General features: G+C 41.6%; 1 protein-coding gene across 4 annotated transcripts; it reads right to left on the bottom strand.

The window, feature by feature from the left end:
* Nucleotides 1–3339: 3339 nt before the first annotated feature.
* Nucleotides 3340–20016, bottom strand: NUB1 (negative regulator of ubiquitin like proteins 1). Of its 4 annotated transcripts, none has more exons than XM_062621401.1 (15): nucleotides 20001–20016; nucleotides 16751–16868; nucleotides 16504–16665; nucleotides 14449–14507; nucleotides 13850–13920; nucleotides 12785–12967; nucleotides 11001–11089; nucleotides 9511–9617; nucleotides 8512–8698; nucleotides 7423–7530; nucleotides 7118–7270; nucleotides 5717–5863; nucleotides 5317–5412; nucleotides 4399–4591; nucleotides 3340–3518 (listed from the first exon to the last, which is right to left on the bottom strand). In XM_062621401.1, exons 2-15 carry the CDS (start codon nucleotides 16865–16867, stop codon nucleotides 3355–3357), a joined length of 1836 nt encoding a protein of 611 aa, XP_062477385.1. In that variant the 5' UTR covers nucleotide 16868; nucleotides 20001–20016; the 3' UTR covers nucleotides 3340–3354. The 4 variants fall into 4 exon arrangements, with proteins under 4 accessions (XP_062477385.1, XP_062477386.1, XP_062477383.1 ...); XM_062621402.1 differs by lacking the exon at nucleotides 20001–20016 and adding an exon at nucleotides 19775–19902 and having other exon boundaries at nucleotides 3340–3552; XM_062621399.1 differs by lacking the exon at nucleotides 20001–20016 and adding an exon at nucleotides 19775–19902.
* Nucleotides 20017–21948: the final 1932 nt, after the last annotated feature.

The raw sequence follows: 21948 nt of genomic DNA, 5'->3' as shown, positions 1-21948 counted from the left end.
ACTGACTGGGGGCAGGAGGGACTGCAGTGTGGTTCAGGTTAGGTACCTTGTGTCTGTTTCTGTGTAATTAAGAACTGTACTCACAACTGCTTTTCAGTTCCTGCTGGCAGAGAGATGCTGCACACTTCTGCCTGTCCAGTATCTAATAAGAAATGTCTCCTGTTCCTGTTGCCCTCTCACATGCCCTCTGTTCAGCTGACTGGAGAAATGAAAGGCGTGCTGCAGTACAACTACAAATCCAATTTCCACAACTGACCTTCAGGTCAGTTTTTTGCTGTTATGACCATTTGATGCAGAATGGAACAGCTCAGCAGGAGTTTAAAGCAGACACCACCTCTCTGCCAAGTTGTGAGGAGTAGGACAGACATTAAAATCTTTTTAACAAAAGAGAAGCTAGAGAACAAGCTCAATCTCAGACTTTTGTGTCAAGGTCAGCTCTTTGCCAAGACACAGCAGTTGTGCCCCTCCCTAAAACCTGGCAGTTTCTTTTTTTTATCTTTGGTGATCTCTCACTTCAGCTGTTCACCAGGGCACCAGGTCTGTGTGGCCACTGCTTGGTTGGCCTCACAGGGGAAAGGATTTTCTTATATCCACTGGGAACTGTGTTCTTCAAAGGAGAGGAGAGTAAATTATGAGGATTTACTGATGACTCTAGATTTTGTTACCTTTCCCTTCTTACGAGGCCAGGTCTAGCCCTGGTTTGCTAGGTCAGTAGTGTCAAATAAGTAGTCAAGCTCAAGAGAAGCTCTCCCAGTCTCTTTCCAGGTTCATCCTTCTCTGATAACCACTGAGCCATGAATAAACAAGGGTTCTTTTATTTTTCTATTTGCAGATATAACTCTTTGTAGAACCAGTACAGAAGTATCTAACCACATGTTTTTATTTTTATGGCTTTATTTATTCTGCACTACAGCAAGATAAAGATGCTGTGATTGTTTTCTAGAATGGACTAATAAACATGTGGCATCTACACACAACTCATTGTCTAAGTTTTATTTTCATTTAGAGGGGATTTGTCTGGCTTCAGCTCAGAATGGATGGAATATGGCAAAACATACACTTTTGGAAACATTTCTTACCTTTTCCTTGGTGGTGGGCCTGTCATTGCTTGCTTGCCTCTCCTGCCAAGCAGCTTTGTTCACTCTTTACTGGCAGGTTTCCATGTTTGGTAGGAAACAGTATTTTAATGATGTTAAGTGCATACTTAAGGTCAGTAATTTGGGAAGTCATCTGCATAGTGAAGCCTTAATTCCACTGTAAACCTCTTGGTCTGGTTGCTGTAGCTCGGTACTGGTGCTGTCGAGACATCTGTGCAGTGGTGGCTCTCAGTTGTTGGGGTGATTGGCTTGTCATACAGCTCATTTTGTCTGTATGTTGCTCATGAGGTCAATGCCTTCAGCAGAGATGGACAGAATTGCACAGATCATCTTTTTGTTTAGACCTTTGCATGCAGGATATTAGACATAATATCTGGCCCTACAGCAGCTGCACATGGAATTAGAAGATGGATTTCAGACATAGATCTCAAAGAATGGAATTAATGAGTCATTACCACTTCTGCCTGTTGTGATATGTTTAGCAATGCCTTCAACTACATGGTCAAAATTAACTTTAAAACTTTTAGCTAGTGCCACTGAGAACTGCATGCACAGCGCAGCAGCACTGGCAAATTCCATGAGGGAGGAATGGCTTCTGTGACAAGCACTGCGTGTTACAATGCTAATTTTAATTTCCCCAAGGACAAACCTTCACTTCCAAAGTTGTCACTGCCAGTCTGCTCTGCAAGCCACTTCAAAGAGGAGAAATGCTGCCTGTACAGCCCAGCGCTGCTGCCAGTGTTGTGTCTCAGGGTTAGCCAAGGTAATGCCAGTAGGCTTGGGATCCCCCCCAGCTAAAGGAAGGAATAAATTTGTGCTTCCCCACCTACATAGTGTTAGCATTCACTACATCAGTCACACTGTATGTCTTCAATTTTAAATTCTTCTGTATATGCAACATTTTGTCTGGTTGTTCCTCAGCACTTACCTGTAGAGAAGAGGGATATAATGGCTGCAAGGGCTGCTTGTTTCTCTGAAGCTTGTATTACTACCTTTAGGAATGCTTCAACCTTCTGGGAGGAGATACAAAGCTACTCAACTGTTACAGCACTCATCTTGATAGAGAAGTACAAAATACAAGTAATTCCTTAATCACAGTGTAATCACTCCCTGCCTGTTGCTGTCCTTGGCTAAGATAGCCAGAAACAACAAAATCAACTACTGAAGTCCATCCACTGGATGTGGGCAGTCACTCCACAGCCGCCAGCTCTGCTTCCTCCAGCATCACATCTGCCCTGTCACCAGCCCAAGCCCTCACTTCCCATTGATAAATGGGGGTAAGAGTCAAGTGTCACTAGATAAAGAAAGTTCCTGTCCCAGGAGCTGCTTTTAGGACCTGCTCTAAGCAGGATCAGCTTCGGTTCCCAGCAGCTGGAGCAGATGGGGCCTGAGCTCCCTCTACCGCGAGAACGAAGCTATGGAAAGTTAATAAACCGCACTTCAGCACAGCTGGCAAGCAGAGGAACTTCGGTTCCCAGCAGAGAAGAGGGCTTACATAGCAGAAAACAGGGTGTTCTAACACACAAACACAAAACCTCAACTCCTTCTCCAGCGTGCTGAAGCTGGATACAACTACTGAGACAGCGCCTGATCCAAGCTTTGTTCAACAGCTTGTTAGTTAGGAACAGCTGGTTTAGTTAGATAAGGAAGTGTCACTGCACAGGGCTCAGGGTAGAGGGGCAATGACCTGCTTGGCAGCTCCTATTGGTTTTTAAAACCAAAGCATAGAAGACCCTTACTAAAAGCCAGCAGCAGAGTTACCTTTATTGCCTGTGTAACACCTGCAGGAAGTGACAAGCAGACACAGTATAAATCCATGCACAACAGATATGTATATGTCTCTTGGAAATCTTTCAGAAGGAGAACAGTTGGAAAGTTGACACCTCTATAATCTCATGAGCTGGGTTTCTGGTTTACAAACTCACTTCTGTTTTTTTAAAGCTGGTATTGTAAAGTGGTATAGAAATGCTTCTTTACTTGAATACTAAATGAATTATTTCACGGTAAAAATATACTTTAGTTCTATTAAATTTTCTTCTGAAAATAAATGTTTCTATTTTTCTGCTATGACAATAAATTACAACGTATCACAAATGTAGGCTTTAAGTGGATTTATAAATTAAGCAAGAATTAAGCATTCCTCCTATAGCTGAACTGAATTCAAGGCATTTAGTAAGAGATAAGCTGAAGGTGCATTTATAATCCCAACTCAATTTGTCAAGGTAAATACATATAACTGAAGTAGATATAAAGGGATTTATTGCTGTGGTACTTGTATATAGGATAAGTATTCATGGATGATCTGTTTCTCTTCCTCCAGTGTTAAATCCAGATAATCCTCTTCATGTTCAGGAATATCCTCTAGGATTTCATTGACTGCATCATTCTCCATATCTTCATCTGTTGGTGAACCAGAAGAACCTTCCAATAAGAAGCAGCAGCAGTGAATTCACCTCTGAAAGAAACTGGTACTTCCCTCTTCCCACAGCATGACTGCTCTGAGTCCTATGGTAAAACTACCTCTTATTTAAAAGTGCTCTGCAAAGGATATTGCAGGACAGCCAGTTTTTTTCCCTGTTGCTTAAAGCTGTAGGAGAGCCTTTAGCTGTACAACAGGGATCACCACAGCTATGACAAATAACAAGAAAATACATGCGAGTTTCTTCTTTGGCAAGTATCAAATGGCAAGTATCAGTTATGATTCTATCACATCAGGGACATGACGAGGGAGTAAAATCAGCTGACTGCATAGTACAAGCCTGCAGTAAGCTTCCTAGCAGTCAGAACCCAGCTATTAGCAAGCCAAAGTATCATCATTATCAGTGGCAGGTCCAGGGAACATGCTCCAGCAGCTTAGTACTTGCTCTCTGCAAACTACAGGCAGAAAGAGGCCAGTTTGTTTTTAAATGATCTGGTGTGAGCGAGTACAGTCAGATATAAGAAGCTGGAATTGTCTGTGGGCTGGAAAGGCCACATGTTCCTCACCAGGGAAGTAAAGATGCAGATACCAGAGGCCTCCAGCCTTGTGTGCCGAAGCCACAGCCCACTCAGGCGCCATTCTCCTGGGCTGCATCCCTTTTACATGCTGCCTACAGCCAACCCTTATGGTCCTGTATACAGCTGTCACTGACTGCAGGGGCTGTAGTTTATCAGGGTAATGGAGGCCTTGCCTGTAACTATGTTACAGCCAAAAGTAAGTCTGGGCCCTCTACCAGTACTAAAGCAGAAGTCTCTTAATTGTTTCATACAAGAGCCAGAACAGCCTTTTCCCTTCTCTGCCTGCTGTATGCAACATTCCTACCTGCAAATTCTGTAGATGAGTCTTTTGAAGAGGTTGATTCTTCCGATGGACTGGACCCTGCTGGAGAAAGCTGCAGTGACGCAGGAAGAAGTCCCCCATAATGAGCAAGGGTTTGGGAAGCTAAGTGGATGTTGCCTTTGAAGACCTTTAAAGCTTGCTCTGCTGACTCACGGCTGAAACCCATGTACATCAGCTGCAGGAGAGGGGGAAAGAAATTAAAATACGAAATCTGGAGAAATCAAAGCTCATTCAGCACCAATCTGACAGGAATCAGACTCTACATCTGACAGTCATTCCTCTTGCACAGAGGACAGCGCTGCATGCCAGGAATTCCAGGACACTGACTCTGGTTTACTGGAACAGTTAACAACAGGGCAGTGACCTACTAAAGAATTGGACTGTTGAACAGAATCAAGAGCCTGTTGCTTAATATCAGACCAATTCTTTTTCTGTTTTTCAAAATGAAACTTCAAAGCACCCCAGCATATCAGGAGGGCGTATGTGCTATTTACATTTTCTAGACAATAGAGTTTTCTTGCCTATCTGACATAAATTGCATAGCCACACTAACTACAGTAGAGCGTTTCAGACAACCTGTGATGAGAAAGACATATTCCGACTCCTTCGTTTTGTGCACTGCAATGTTTAAAGACTTCTTTTTTGGGGCTGGAGCATTAGACTATGCTTAATTCCCTCTGGATCTCTGTGTGGCACGTTCGTTCAATGGGCTGGAAGCACACCCAGATGACATTTTAGCCCAAATGTGACTTCCCCATGAAAAGCGGATACCAGACATGGCAGTGTGACAGCTTGAGTGACATGGGTTAAAGAATAATTGTACAGCTTTGCTGACAGAAGATCCAGTGTTTCCAAAGGTGTAATTCAAAAACAACCAAGAACGCAAGCAGTCTAACTTACTTGATCAATACTTTCCTGGGAAACCTGAAACTGGTCCATGGCCACAGGATCATCATCATCATCTTCCAACAATAACTCGGGATTGTCAAGAATAAACTACATTAAAACAGAGAGGGATTAGAATACAGCAGAGATACAGTAGTTCTCAGCAAAGATATATGTAATAGTTGATAGAAGCAAACTTCAGCCAACTTAAGTGACTCATCAGGCCAGGAAGTGGAAGTTCACTCATTACAGTTCAGAAAAGGTAGCTATGAACTACCAGGTAAAGACTACAGCAAACAGTAATGTGCTAAACAGTAAATAAAGCAAGTGAACAAGGGCTTTGGCCTTTGTGTTTCATTGTGTTTTTTTTTTTGTTTGTTTTTGTACAGAAGCACTACTCCTGAAAATCACTTACCTTAAAGGCTTGGTCCAGGTTTCCTTGTGTATTATGAAGAGCTATTTGAGCAGCTCTCTCTGAATAGCCCATACTTTTCAAGGTATTGATGTCTTCCAGTCGCTTCCTTCTTTTAGCTCTCTCCTCCCTCCTTATCTGTGCCTTTTCCTGCAGTAATACAGACATTACAGAGCTCACCATGCATAGGAATGCTTCAGCCCTTCCCTGTGCGTGTGGGGTTTCTTGGCTTTACTTCAAGTTTGCATTTCTTGAGGAAAAGGGATTTTTATTTTTTTTAAATACAGCCTATGCAGACAGACAGACTAAATAGAAGGCCATTTCCATGAGCTAGCACTGTTGCTGTACTTCTGCTCTGCAGTGTCTGTGGACCAGATCTTACGCTGTCAGTTATTATAGGCCCTGTGTGGTAAGTGATAAACCCTTTTGGCAGATGGGGCTGTAGACAAGACTTGCCAAGGACAGGACACAGAGCGAGAACCAGGCATGTAGCCAAGGAGTTCTGCTCAGCCCTTCTCTAGGGCATTTGACTTTTCCATCCATATTTCACTGAAGTCTAGAAGTACCATGTCAGTTTATCAAACCTAACTTGAGGCACTTCAGATATGGACAACACTGTCTTCACCTCACTTGAGCACAAAAAATCCTTCTCCCCTCCTGGATCAACAAGGCCAAAGCCATAATACTGCATCACTTGATGGTTATGCTCAAAGCACTTTATTGTACAGCTTCTTGTCTTTCAGACCAGCCAAGCCCAGGAATGACAACTTGATCATGGTGTTTTTATTCCCACATGGAGTGCTGCTGAGTAGCAAACACTGGTGCAAAGACTTCCTATGTGCCTTGCTGGTACCACTGGTCTTTGGCTCCCTCATGCCATCTGTTTCGGGACAGAGCTTCCCTTGTTGTATTAAGTTTTGGTTTCAAACTTGTGGCAACGGATGTCAAGCTATCAGTTTCACTAATAGTGCCAAAGCAGGATAATCAAAGTCTGTAATTTATCACCATGTTGCACTAGTCATGTAAAACATGATCTTAGGGATACCCAAACTAACACAATCCTTGATTTAATACTTTAGAATCACAGAATCATAGAATAGTTAGGGCTGGAAAGGACCTTAAGATGATCTAGTTCCAACCCCCCTGCCATGGGCAGGGACACCTCACACTAAACCGTATCACCCAAGGCCTCGTCCAACCTGGTCTTGAACACTGCCAGGGACGGAGCACTCACAACCTCCCTGGGCAACCCATTCCAGTGCCTCACCACCCTCACAGTAAAGAATTTCCTCCTTATATCTAATCTAAACTTCCCCTGTTTAAGTTTTAACCCGTTACCCCTTGTCCTATCACTACAGTCCTTAATGAAGAGTCTCTCCCCAGCATCCCTATACTGCACCATACCTCTCTCCTGTTGGTGATAAGATTGGCAGCATGCTCCACATTCCCATGGCATGCTCGCAGAGCAAGGCGAGCTTCCTGTTCGGAGAATCCCAAGAGTGACAGACAATCAACTTTATCAGGATCTACAGACAGCTCTTCATATAATGAAGATGCCTATATACAGAAAGAACAAAATGATACTACTTACACTGTTGCTAATGCACAAACAAAAGAAGTCTCCCCATTTTTCTGAGTAAGCAAATGACAAAGCCCAAACATGGGAGCTAGGGGAAGGACTCAAAAGGTTTTACCTGATGGTTTCTCACCTTCTGAATATGCTCAGCAGCCTCTTTTTCTCTGCCACTGTGATAGTGTCCTATCCCTTGAAGGAGATAAAGCCGCAGAAATAAAACCTTCTCACGACCATAGCTTCCCTAAAGAATTATTTTAAAAAGGGTAGGCATGTTGGTAGAAGCATACGTTAGAATATCAATTCATTATCACAGAACACTTTACACATTTAAAGACACAGTTACTAATATGGGACACTGTCTGCAGATAAAGTATCACATCTAAAGCACTGATGGTGTCTGTGTGTGTTTACATGTTTTACTAGGCAGTGTGTGCTTGCAGCCCAGAAAGCCACCCATGTCCCAGGCTGTATCAAAAGGAGTGTGACCAGCAAGTTGATGGAGGGGATCCTCCACCTCTACTGGGCTCAGGTGAGACACCCCCACCACCGGAGTACCGTACTGAGTTCTGGGGTCTCTAGTGGAAGAAGGATGTGGAGCTCCTGGAGCGAGCCAGAGACAGCCACAAAGATGCTCCGAGGGCTGGAGCACCTCTGCTCTGCAGACAGTCTGAGAGAGCTGGGGGTGTTCAGCCTGGAGAAGACAAGGCTTTAGAGAAACCATAGAGCAGCTTCCAGTGCCTAAAGGGGCCTACAGGAAATCTTTTGACAAGGGCGTGTAGGGACAGGACAGGGGGAAAATGGCTTTAAACTAAAAAAGTTGAGATTTAGATTAGTAAGGAGAAAATCTTTACTGTGAGGGCAGTGACACAGTGGAACAGGTTGCCCAAGGAACCGTGGCTGCCCCATCCCTGACAGTGTTCAAGGCCACGCTGGATGGGCCTTTGAGCAAACTGGTCTAGTGGAAGGTGTTTACGGCAGGGGGGCTGGAACTAGATGGTATTTAAGGGCCATTCCAACTTAAACTGTTTTATGATTCTAGGTAAAACACACATTTGCCATAACTTCTCTGTCAGGTCCAGCACTTCCACTATGCTGACAAATACACAACTATATTCCAGGCTAATGAGACTTAGAAGAAAACTTCTAAGAGCCAGTACCTGAACAGTAACTGAATATGCATAGAAAACAAAAAGCCACTGTAATCAAAAACCAAACAGCATACTTTGATATCAATAAGTCTCTCATGGTTCTCCCCGTAGCACCTCTGGAAGCATCTATGTGCTGTGGACAGCTTTTTCTCTGCATCATCCAGGCAGTCCAGCTGCTCCAGGCGGAAGTAGCACCACACTATATCCAGCTGCAGTACTGCATAGTTATCAACCGTATTCAGCAGTTCTGTGCTACACTCACTGGAAAATAAACAATAACTTTGTTTATTTTTCTCCACACACACTTTTTTAACACTAATGAAACAACATGCACACTCACATGTTTGAGGAAGCACACACTTCATATCTGAGGTAGCAAACTGATGTCACTGGAATTTTAACAAAGCACTGATCTCCTATCCCATTCACAAATATGCAGGACACTAATGATAACACTACATCTGAAAAGAATTACAGTAACAAAATCAGTTGTGACTACCATTTTAGACAGAATCTCTTTAAAAGCAGAACAGAATTAAACCCTGTGTAATCTCCGAGAGGACAGAGAAACTGTCCTTAGCGCACGTGAACATGCTGGATTTTGTGCCAGTCTCCTTGTATATACACACAAACGGGAAACAGATGAGGCCAGTATTACTTTTGGGATCGCAAAAGCACAATATAGGGCTCTGACTCCTAGTTTACTCACAGAAATCTTGGTATGTTTAGTGACCTCAGCTATCCGTGGCACCTTTTACACGAAATTATTACTTCACAGGAGCAATTGCAAACAAGTATTTGTAACTGTCTCTTGAGCTAATGCAATTTATAGCCTACTACATGAATATTGACAGTTCCTGTTTATGCTGACATGAAAGATTAAATTGCCCGGTGGCAGTATCTCTTTCAGCTGTGAGTCAGACTTTGTCTGCTGCTTCCCATCTGCAGATGGGGTGTGAAGCAGTCCTATGGAAAAATAGGCCCCGATTTACATGCACAGGTAGTGCTCATGCTGTCCCTGGATTTGGCTGTCAGTACAGGAAAGAGACACAAGGACTCAAAAAGGTTCTTACCAGAAGTGTTTATCAGCATCCAGCAAATACGGCAGTGCTATTTCATATTCTTTCTTCTTCATTAATGCTCTGCCCTTCTCATGATAACCCATTGCCAGCACAAGTGCCTAGAAAAATAGATTGAGACTTACTTTTTGCACCTCCCCAACTCAGTTACATAACTGAAGTAGTATCTAGGTAATCCATTAGAGCCCTTGCTCTTCCTAGAAAAATACTATCACATCAGTTCTGTATGAGCAGTACTAGCTCACAGTGCTGCATGCTTTTCTCCCATCTACTAATGTCGGATATTGTCTAATTAAAAGCAATTAATGTTACCAACACATGAAACATTGCACCAAATTTGTTTTAAGAATTCAACCCTCAATAGATTTTCAATGGTGAGTGACAAAAAGCTAAGCTTTTTTCTAGGTGCTACACTTCGTAACAGCATCAAATTTGTTTTGCTTTGCTTATTACAACTATCTTGTAAAACCTAATGATTTACCTTCTGCAAAACCTCAGAACTTAAAATGAAATTCTGAATGTGGCAGGAAAACACTGTAGTTCCTGCAGCATGACAAGTGGAAATGTAAACAATACCTCTGGATAGAGACAACCTGCAATATTTCCTCTCACCAACGTTCAATACTGATGAAATCTTGTGCACTTCAACATTTGATGCTTTAACTCTTCAGGTCAATTACTACTTTCAGCACTTCATCACAACAGCAGGCATTGTGAGACTGGACTGTTGTTAATCCAATCATCCAGAAATTCCAGGTGATGCAGAAAACATGCTCTGTTTCAGAAGAGGCTAGACCAGCAGTCAGCACATGTTGAGGCTTGCTCGTTTTTCCCCAAGGTTGGGGTTTTTGTTATTGCATGTAATTCCAAGTATTTATAAAGATTTGTATTTATCTTTAGAAAATGCCACAAACTTAAAGATAGCATCTATCACTATTCTGCTTCAGCAGAACATCAAGTAGATCACTCCTACCATAATTCAGTGCACCTAAAGACATTTTCAGTTGAGAACGTGCAACTTTCTTGAACAGTGGACAAATTTAAGCTTAAGTGCAAAAGATCTCAAAGCTATTTTAAGAGAATCTGATTTTGAGAGACTTGTTAAGTACCCAATTGAAACTAAGGCCTAACAAACAAGTTCTTTTCATGTCATTCGAGGGCACCCTAAATTTAAAACAGGCGCTAGGATATAACAAAGTTAAAGCCCATGTTAAGACTTCAAAAATAAAATCTGGACCACACAGTCATCAGTGCAAGATCAGACCTGTGATTAGGTCAGCAATCAAGATCTGTCTCCAGATGACTGAAGTATTCCTAATTGTAGAGTTTAATTTTATTGCAAAGTTATTTCTAGAAGCAAGCATCTAGTGGAGGCAGGGTTACATCCCCCAAGTCTGACAGTACTTCAATCCCATATTTGAAATGGTTCTCAAATCAAGCTTTAAAAAGCCATCTTAGTAGTTTTCTAAGATCCCTTTACCTACTTTCTTAGCTTGATGAGGAATCTCGATTGACCTTCCAGTTTGATTAGCTATATCTAGGTATGGAACAGAATCTGGATCTAAGTATTCCTCTGAAAGATAAGAAAAAAGGGTTTAAATTTTAAGTACCAGAGCAACCCTGCTGTCATAAGATTATGTCAATAAGCACACTGTTGCACAAAAAAAGCAAACAACCTACATCAAAAACCCGAATTACATATAAAGGCTCATGTAGCTTTTCGGACATATCTACCAACAGTAGCCCTGCTCAGACAAGTACGAAGAACTTTTAGCAAGGTCACTAAGGAAAAGGCCCTGCACATCCAGAAATTTAGACACAACATTAAAAGTTACAGGAGTTGTAAGGAATTGTTTGCAGAACACAAAACACCTGACATTTCACATGCTAGAACATTTGAAATGAGTTATCAAATGAAGTACAGAGTATCAAAAAAGACAAATCCACAACTGAGCACTGCTCATAAAACAGGAGAGGAGGGGGTAAAAGGCAAACAACAGCTCTGTATTTTCCTTTCCCCATAGCTTTAATGCTTATAACCAAACTATCAATTTTATTTTTACTTCCATCTGATTTACAATGAAAAGATGCTTTTTCTTGTAAACAAAAGACAGTTAAGCAGGAGGTTTGCTGAGATTAAAAGCTTCTGTCCTTTAATTTTTTCTCAGATGAAACAAAAGGGTTGTTAAACTCCTTCTATCCTTCACACAGAAACTTCAGCCTGTAAGCTCATGATGGACTTTACTCTGAACTCTGACAACAACTGACCGTAAGTGGTAAATACCTTGAAAAGGCCCCATAGAAAAATTCTGGGGCCTAAATCACCCCTGAAGTCCATAAAAGAGATCACTTTTTTCATTTATTCAAAATCAGATATTGTAGTAAGAAACAGGCTGTCACGGACCATTAAAAGAAGCTTTGTTCACGTATTTTTGCAATTGGCAGGAATTCATTGCATACCCAGTTTCACAGTGCCTTGTTTGGGGATTTTTTTTAAACAATAGAGAAGTAATTTAAACTCACCACCTAGCAATGCAATTCACAAACACAACCTCATTCTGAAAAATTATTACTGCCAAATTGACTGTATCCCTTTAACTTAATCCACAGTTGCCAGCAATCAACAAACACAACAATAACAGAACAGTCACATTACATGAGAATGACAAGCGAGCTGTTCTGCACAATGAAACCATGGTTACACACAGCCATATCCAAGGAAGACCACAAGAAAGTGTTTAATGACTTACAATACATTACTCCATCCCTGGCAGTGTTCAAGGCCAGGTTGGATGAGGCCTTGGGTGATATTATTTAGCGTAAGGTGTCCCTGCCCATGGCAGGGGGGTTGGAACTTGATGATCTTAAGGTCCTTTCCAACCCTAACGATTCTATGATTCTATGATTCCACTGTGCTTACGTCTACAATAAATTAAAAGCCTGTTCTCATGAGTCTACCAGCTCCTCAACTGACAAGCGCAAATTAAATAATAATTAAGTCATATCCTTCTTGAAGTGCAAAATGTCTTCTGGCATTCTAGTTGTGTAAGAAGGGTTAGACTAGAAAGAAGTTTTAAGTCAACTTAAAAATCAGTTTTCAAGTAGGCAGAAACCTAGAAAAGTATAAACTGAAATCCAGCCACAGCACAGGCACTCTTCTACGTTGAAAGGCTACTGAAAAAAGTAACTTTTGATGTGCAAGAATTAATGAGCACCCTCTCCCCTCCACTCCACAAAAAAAAAAACAAAAAACAGCAAGCCCCCTTACCTCTCTCTGCTAGAATTTCCAAACCCTTCTTAGTTCTTTGCATCTTTTCATTTATTTCTTTTTCTTTCTTGTGTTGAAGTTCTTCTTCCTGAACTTTTCTTTTTGTTTCCTCATCACTCTGCTCCAGCTGAAGTACCATCACTTTTGCATTGTGTGTTATGCCCTGGTCTTCAAGGGTTCTGCCTGCAAGATAGAGTATGATGAGTGTAATCCAAATGCTCTGTGGAGAGAGACTATTTTACATTGTCCTGTCACTGGGGGAGGACAACACCACCAACAAAACAACCAAACTGAATGGCCGCTTGTACTGTACTGAAGAACTACAGCAATTACTAGACTCAAAAACTCAATCAAAATCCCTGCCAATTATTGACATATTCAGCAGAAATTCAAATCAGACTTTCATCTTAGAAGCGCTTTTAAAATGATTGGTATGTTTCTTTGCTTGCCTTCCTCCCCCCCACCCCCCTGATACATTCAAAAAATACAATTGTTTCTATTTCAGTTAATTGATCTTCAGGCAAAAACTGGAACAACATCATCTCCAGGATCAAACACCACAACAGGACAGTAACATGACAGAAGAACTTGGAATTAAATCTGAGTTCCTACTGTCAATTCCATGGCTCCTAATTCTGACATATTCTATGAGAAATAAATATGTCAGATGCATAGGCCATCAATAAACAGAAAGCTGTTGTCATCACTTCCCACACCACGTCTGATGAGCTGAACACGTGTAATGCATTACAAAAAGGTTCTAAATGTGTTGTTAAACAACATGTTCAAGGAACTTTAGAGTTTCTCTTCAATGTGCATTTTCAGTGTTTCAGCACTTGAAAAATGGATTTCAACATTTATTACATGATTCCTATAATTGCTCTAATTCTATCTAAGAATTTTGATCATCAAAAGTTGTTGAATTTTCTGTACAGCAGAACCTGACAAATGTAACTGCTATTCCTTGGGAATTTCTGAAAGTAACAGAACTGCAAGAGGTTTTTCTTCTGAGAATCTGTAAACTAGAAAGTTATCATAAAAATATACTCAACTAGATATACATACCCAGGTCAAGCTGCTTCTTATTTATGATTATTTTGATAGCATTTTCTTGTAATGCATGCTCCTGTGCTATCCTGTAAATAAATAATTTCACCCATGAATACAAGCTTGTAAGGCTATACTACATTTCCCTTAGAATAGCAAATAAATTAAAAATGAGTACACTCGTAACTGGCTTAAAGCTGCTGCTAGAAGAAAAGTAACATCATCAGAAAGCTTTGTACACTGTACCTGGAAAGGGAAAAAACGTAGACAGAAAAGAACTGGATTTTATTAGGTTTAAAAACACAAAAGGAAGAGAAGCTAATGCTCACTGTTCTGCCAGTCAGGGATTTGGAACACTGATCACTATTGCCTTCTCAGGTCCCTGCTGGGGATTTAGAGAACTATCTTTTCCCACGAGTTGAAACCTTCCTGTTTTCTATCTGTTAAACCACAGCTTCTTACGTGAAGAACTGCCTTACAGGGACACTGGACACTGTGCTATTCAGACATACATGCTAAGAAGCAGCTTAAATCAACCAAATAGTTTGTCTTTTTTTTTAGTACTATATGACAGCATGCCAGCATATTAGAGAAGAACCAAGAGTAATTACACTTACTGTGATCTGAGCTCCTTGCCTGTGATGAACAGGTTAGTTTCCAGAGGGACCTTTCTGCTCTGTAGTAATTATAATGGGTAAGGGGAAAGGAGTAGGGAAGAAAAAAGCATGGTATCAAGATACTTTGGACAGTTTCTAATTAATTGTTTTACAACAACTACAATTTCTTTTTCAAGTAGTGGGGCATACTTATTACTAATTTCTGGGCAGGGAGTCTTGTTACATAGTGCTAAAAATAAGCATTGTAACAACAGCAGATTCAGAATAAGATAAATCTAAAATCAGAACCAAACAATCTAAACTGACTAATTTAATTACACACTTTCAATCTGAACTCTGCTTTATAATTATGCTACTCACCTGTAACTGGCTAACTTATGCCTAATTCCTAGTAATGTCTATGGTCCCAGATTAGATAAACTGGAGTTTTCAATTAGTTAATTCCCCTATGTTCAGTAGCATTATAAAGAGGAAATATGAAACTATTTGCTTGTTTTAACTGCATGCCAAACACTTAACACCCTCTAGACTGTAGCCCATCACGTGCCCTGGCAATTATTTTTCACTACAGGAGAGAGAACAGTTACGACTGTGTTGTGATTTTGCAAGTATTCAGTAAAAAAAACAAAAACAAAACAAACACCTTCTGAAGCATAGGTTACCATCTAGGATCATCTTCAGAAAAAAACTCACCCATTGCCCTTTTCCAGATAAACACTCACTTCTGTTGCTGATGACTACAACCTTTAAGTACCCCTGCATAAAGAAGTTCTCTTTCACTGTTATCAGAGTGGATGAAGATGTTCGGCATTGGGGAAGATGCTGCTCCTGCACAAGATCAAAACTAGGAATTGATTGGAGACAGCTGTGCTTGTCTGAGACTGTTTTTATGGGAAAATGTTCCCAGATAAGAGGCCCTATATTAATAAGGGCCTGATAAGATTCTGCTCTATCCTGTGATCAACCTATATAGCACACTTCACATCCACATGGTTAAATCCCCTCAACCCTTGAAGCTGAGCATCTTTATTCAAAGTGACACTTGAGATCAGTCCCCAGCCTATGGTCAGCCCTCATACTATGCTGGACCCTGCTTGGCAGGATACCAGGTAGTATCAGAGCTGACACTAACAGCTTGACAGTATGGATGTCCATCAAAGAGTGAACAGCCTGTCCCCACCCTTCAGCTGACTACGGTAGATGAAGCCACACAATTTGATATAATGGCTAGTCATACACTGATTTAATTAGATTTACAGCTTTATTCTGGCATATTTTCTGTGTGAAACTAGAGGCTGAAGCCTGGCTTTAAAAGGGCAGTTCTGTTTTCGTGAAGCTTTTAGGAGCCTGACTTAAAGTGAACAGATGAGTACCATCACAATGGCAAATCCTGCTTCCTATTTCCAAGTTCAAACACCGGATGTACCTATTTTAAAGCAAGTTTAGTTAGCTGCCTGGGCTGGAATGGTTACATCAAGATAATGTTATCACTATAAGAATAGTGCCACATGCCATGGCTAAAGATAGAGAAGTTCTTTACAGTGGAATCAGCCATATATGACCTAAGATGACACCAAGTTCAAGTTGCTTATTGCACTTAAAGCGATTTATTTATTTATTTAAAGCTGTCATTTAAATGAAAGCTTTGGTAATATAATGATATTAATATCCTAATTCAACTTTAGGTATTCTACGGCAGAAAAAATACATCTGTTCTTTACTGCCAATACAAACAGTTACATCAGAAGGAATGAAACTGAACTGGAGAGACACTTAATCTAGTTTACTATTCTTAATTGAAAGATAATTTCTCACTAAACACTCAAGGGGAAGAATTATTAATTTCCTAGTATTATACTCCTTTGCCACAATATCCCCACATACCTGGGAAACTGAAACATACCTATATAGTTCCCCCTCTTCCCATATTTTACAGACCTAAGAGATCTCTCTTTAAAAAATACCTGAAAAAGTTGAAGTGAAAATATTTGCATTATCTACATCTCTAGATCTCCAAAGGCCAATGTAAAGTTACTTTTCTACAATGTCACTTACTTTTCTACGAGGAAGATAGATATCGAGTCTTGCAATCCCAGTCACTCTAAAATGTTCATTTCCTGTTCCACGCTCAATTGCTTTACACCGTATTTCTTCCAGCATATTCTCTGTATCATTCTCACTGATACTCAACTTGGATGAATATTTTTGTACAAGCTCCTAAGAAAACAGCAAGAAAAAGCAGGGAAATGTACAAGCAGTATGACATGACAGCGTATGACATCAACTCAGAAAGAATATTTACCTTCATCTCTTTACCAGCTTCTTTGTTTTCATTTGTATAAGGTGGTTTCCATAGCTGAATTTTGTCCTCTCTCAGGCAACTTGTCAGTTTTGATATTAAATACTTCTTCTGTGCCATTCTTTTAAAACAAGAGCACAACTGGAAAAGAAAGAAAAATAATCCATCTCTATATAGCTTTCCTCTACAAAGATACAGTACTTTTTCAAGAAGTCTAAGTGATATTTTGGAATTCTGCACAAACCCCCTTGAGTATAAAATGCATTCTGTGTATTTTGCTGGAGGGGAATCCAAGTCCAAACTGCTATAAAAAAATTGGGGGGAAAAAAAAAAAAAGAAAATGAAAAGGGGATGAAACCTGGACTGGAACAGGGATAATCCAGAAGTTGCCTGTCGTTTCAAGACAAACCTCTTAACCCCTCATGTGAGCCAGAATTGCTGAAGGTGCTGATTTATCAAAATCAGCAATTCAATTTTTCTGCTCTGCTCTGGACAGGCTGCTCAATCCACCCCCACCATTCCTCTCTAAAATGTGTCCTGGCTGTACCTCTGTTTCCCTGTTTCTCCCACTTCCCTACTTCAACAGCCTTTCTACAGTTGAACATGAATTATGGCTCTCTTTGGGAGAAGAGTCAGGAGGGAACATCTCAAAACCACAAGCTCCACCAGAACAGCATAACATAAAAGTCCCAGCCTCCAGCAAAGTGAGATCAACTGGAGTGCAAATAGTAGACAATGATGTATGCCTCCTCTCCCCACTCTCAACCATTTGTCAAGCAAGCAAACGTAATGGTATCATAAAACGATACTGTAAACTTCTGGTTTCACAAAGATGGAACAGCAGGGTACCGCTTTTCATAGTCCAAGAGGCACCTTTCCCATTGCAAAGCTAGAACAGGCAAGCAGGGCACAAGCAACATACAGGATAGAGGATGAGATCAAAGATGAAGTCCACTGTAAATCTGCATCAGTACCCATTAACAGGGAAGAGATGGCAGTGAGCTCAACAGAGCAACTCCCTGGATAACAGTAAGAGTTCAGGCTGAATTCATCACCACAAGTTATTTTCACCCTGCCCAGAGAAAGCAGTAATCTCTGTGAGTGAACCAGCATATCCCTGAAATAAAACCCCAAGAATAGGGAAGGCATAAAGAGGGCAAGGAAAGGTAGCTGCAGTGATCTCAACATAAGAAAAACAAACGAATCTATGTACACGTTAAAGCATGTGAGAATTGTGTGCTTTGGACACTGGGAATCTTACAGAAGACATCGTTAATTTATACTGAAAAGCATTTAAAGTGCTAGCATATATATATGTGCTAAGGTTTCCTTTTCTCATTCTTGTTTATTAGCTCATTAACTCTCAGGAAAAAAGGGAAGAGCAAAAAAGAATCAAATATTTCTATCAATTTTCCAGGGTTTTTTTTTTCCTTGCTTGGAAAAAAAAAATCCAATACTATTTGGAAAAAAAACAATCCAATACTATTTGGAAAAAAAAAACAATCCAATACTATTTGAGAGCAAAAAACCACAGGCAAACATCCAACGTGTGGCAACTACTGGATAACCTTACCCTGACCCCAGCTTTAGCAAGCTATGGAGAATTTCTGAATGCTGCAGACAACTGTATTTTCTAAAGAGGAGTGAGAAGGATTAACTGAGCATGTGGATGGTTTGACACTCCTTCGTGTTTAATTACTGTAATTTGCATCGTGTCTGTCCTAACTGGGCAACAAACATGAATTATTTTTCTTGCTGGATAATGTTGTTGTTATTATTTTAGGGGCAAAGTAAAACATGGTATTTACAAACCTGAAAGCAACAAACATGCTCAGTTTTCAACAGACGGCATTGAATTTGTTAGTGCAACTTTTCCCCTTTTTGAAACCTAGCTAGGCAATTCTCATGAACACCCTGCAACCATCACTCTCCCACTTTTAGGTTATGCCAGAGAATCATTTTATAGCTGTAATTCTAATCAACATTACCTTAAGAAACGTAAAAGGTATCCATGGCTTTGTGGCATCCAGATAAAAGTCTAATATTGCAATCTACGCTTAAGGCAACAAATTGTAGATACAAATGGCATTTATAAACCGCTCATTCAGCTTTTAACAAACACTAAGTTTGCAATTTTTTACTGGACTATAAACCAAAAAACACTGGAGTCTCCAAGTAAGCTTATTCTTTTCAACCTTCTAATTATAAAAAAAAAAAAAAAATAAATTTTGCTTTCACAAACATAAGTTCCCATTTCACCGTAACTAAACTGCAAGAGAATCCTCAGCAAAAATAGACGCATTTCCATCAGCCAGCATCACAAGGGCTCGTGACACAATTTCACTTTCGATGACAGTTTAAAGGGACTTTCCAAAACCAACCTGAATAAACAAACAGAGGTATTTCCCAAGGGCCATCCTGAATGCAAAAGGGAGTTTTTGTAACCTAAGTGTTTTCCTCTAAAGCCACTTAACCTTATATATGGCATAATCCAATTACAGAAATAAGGATCAAAAGCCAGATTTTTGATGGCAGGAGCAGCAGATTCTCTGAATGGCTTACAAATAAAGCAGTATGCATTAAACTTTCCTAAAGACAAGGAAAGCTCCCTGGCACAACTATGGCACATCCCTCCACCGCAAAAGGAGGGTAAGACACTGAGCCAGCATCACATATATAACCACGAAGCAGCATGTCAACAGAAAGATGAAACCCCAAACACTACCAGCCCCAGCCCGGGAGCCGGTGGTGTCCGGAGGCCTCCCCATGCTCACATCCAGTCCATCCCTTACCACAAGAGCGCAAGTTAGGGTGTTACCGGGGGACTTTAACCACAGCCACGAAGGCACCACCCTTTCTAGGCACCTCCAAACCACGGCGGCAGCGCAGCAGATGCGACCAGCCTCAGCTTCGGAGCGGGTACTCGGGAAGCTGCCAGGCCGAGTAGACATCTCGGGGAGAGAAAGAGAGGGAAGGAAGGGGCGTAGGGTGCTCCCAAGCCCAACGCTTAGACCCTCGGGCACCCACCTGCGCCCTGAGGCGGACGCCGGGCCTCAGAGCCCGAGCAGCCTCTGAGGGGAACTTGGGCTCTCACGCAACGGCTCCCCGCCGCCAGGGCTCGCCGAGGGCTGCCAAGGCCGGCCGCCCGCCCTGAAGCGAAGGAGCCAGCAGCAGCGGCCACCCCTCGAGCCCGAGCAACGGCCGGGTAGGCTGGGCTTACGCTTCTCCTCGCCGCACCCTCCGCAGCGCTTACCTGCGCAGCTTCCGCGGGGGGGCTGGCCCTGCATACGCGTCACACCCACCGGTGCCTGCTGGGGAGAGGCAAGCTCCTACGGGAGCCCGAGAGGCCCAGGGGAGCGGAGCGGAGCGGGGCGAGGCGAGGCGGGGCGGGAGCTCATCACGTGGTTGAAGCAGGGTCCCGCCCGCCATCTTAGGGTGTTGTCCTGAGCGGGGGGTGCGACAGGGTTGTGTTTCTGTGTCTCTGTGGCCCTCGCTGCTGTTGTCCTTGTGCTGTCTTACAGCTTGATTGTCCTCTGCGTGATGGGGCCCGAAGCGGCGCTCCCTTCCAGGAGGAGTTGGGACCTGGAGGAGGCTGAATGCCCTACAGTTGCTCCTCAGATGCTTCTCTCAATTTATGAGGCAAAGCTGTGACTGAAAGTGTTGAGGGAGTCTTTCCCAAAAGGCTGAGGTGCTGTGGAAGGTGCCAGGAAGGATTGATGTGTGATTTTCTTTGCTGTGCTCCTTGAGGGCAGCGGTGTCCAGGGTGAGCTTTTGTATGGGACCTGGTGTTTCCCCTTCAGCAGTGGCTGACAGGTGCTTGCCTGTGGGACTGTCAAAAGTTAACTTGGTTTCAGAGGCTGGGCTGGAAGAATACATGGTGTATGTGCAAGGCTGGTTCTAAACACCATCTCAAGTTGAGGTGGTGCTGGAATATGACTTATGGCTCTCATAATGCCCAAGAGCAGGAGTATGGTGCAAGGCTGTGCAGACATTTGGCTGTACACTGTAGGCTGCTCAATGTTGTATTTGTATATGAGGCCCTCAAAGGGTTGGGGCTTGTTTCTGGAATCTTTTTGGTGTCTGTAAAAAGATGCGTTCTTGCAGTGGGTTACAGCAGAAATAATTAACTCATGTGGGGTTAATTCTTCTCTGTGACCAGCTGTCCCAGCAGTGGAGGGATTGTATTCTAATTGCTGTGGTATGTGACCAAAATCATTGCGTTGGAGTATTATTTGTTCCAGGATAGATAGGTCTGCAGGACTGTCCTTACATAAAACATTCTTCTTTAGGTAGTCATACAGACTAAGTGGGGGTACTGTCAACTGCAGCTTCGGTAATGGGAACCTCACAGGTATCATGAGCTTGTGAACAAGACACTGAACTAGAAATTCAGGATTCCAGGCTCCCCTGTGTGCATAAATGACTAGTCAAGTTTGCCCAGTAATAAAATAAGGGCACACTTGCTTTTATGACAATCCTGAGCTCAGTGTTTGAAACTTAGTAACTATGTAACTTAGAAACTATGGTAATAGAATGATAAAAGTTCCTGTCCCATAATCACCAAACATGAACAAGCTAACAGTAAAGGATTTCAAAAACTGGGACTTTATAATATTTGAAGTTTGTTGTTTTTTTTTCCCTCATGTTTCCCTGTTTTATTTTACTGCAGCTGTTTTGGGGGAGAGGGGGGAAGTCTTGTTAGACAATGAGCCTGTGTAATTTTTCAGTCTCTTGAAGTGTAAGTATGGCAACTTTTGTCATAACCAAAACTACATCATTAACAAATAAAAATCTACTGAAGTTGTTTTTCATAATGTCCTTGGGAATAAAGTTGAAAGACTTCTCAGAAGGCAAAAGGCCTGCTCTTAACAAGTTCAGTCTGAATCACAGTAATATGCTAGAGAAACCTCAGGAAAAGGACAAAGTATTTGTATGAAAGTGATCACAAAGCAGTTAAGTTACTTAGTCTATGCATAAACCTGCAATGAGTTTTAAATCAGCATATTCAAGGTCTGTGTTTAAGTAAGATAACAATGTAGCTATAATTGTTTATTAATGTCTCATGCCAACCCAGGAACAGAAATTGGCATCTGAGCTGGAAACTAGTCTGGGCAGGCCAGTTAACTGAAAACACTAGACACCCTGAAAAAAATCACAACAAACACCTGTTACCAAACCTATGTCTTCGTTTTGCTGCTTTT

This window comes from Pezoporus occidentalis, unplaced genomic scaffold (genome assembly GCF_034315485.1).
Source record: "Pezoporus occidentalis ecotype Australia unplaced genomic scaffold, CSIRO_AGI_Poc_V1 ctg23, whole genome shotgun sequence".
Taxonomy (NCBI): domain Eukaryota; kingdom Metazoa; phylum Chordata; class Aves; order Psittaciformes; family Psittacidae; genus Pezoporus; species Pezoporus occidentalis.
This window is presented reverse-complemented; position numbering and strand designations above follow the sequence as displayed.

Coding starts and splice junctions, on each gene's coding strand:
- NUB1 (XM_062621401.1), bottom strand. CDS start 16,867: ATGGCACAGAAGAAGTATTTAATATCAAAACTGACAAGTTGCCTGAGA. Junction 13,921..14,448: donor GGCAAGGAGCTCAGATCACA/GTAAGTGTAATT, acceptor ATTTATTTACAG/GATAGCACAGGAGCATGCAT. Junction 7,271..7,422: donor CTGCTGAGCATATTCAGAAG/GTGAGAAACCAT, acceptor TTCTGTATATAG/GCATCTTCATTATATGAAGA.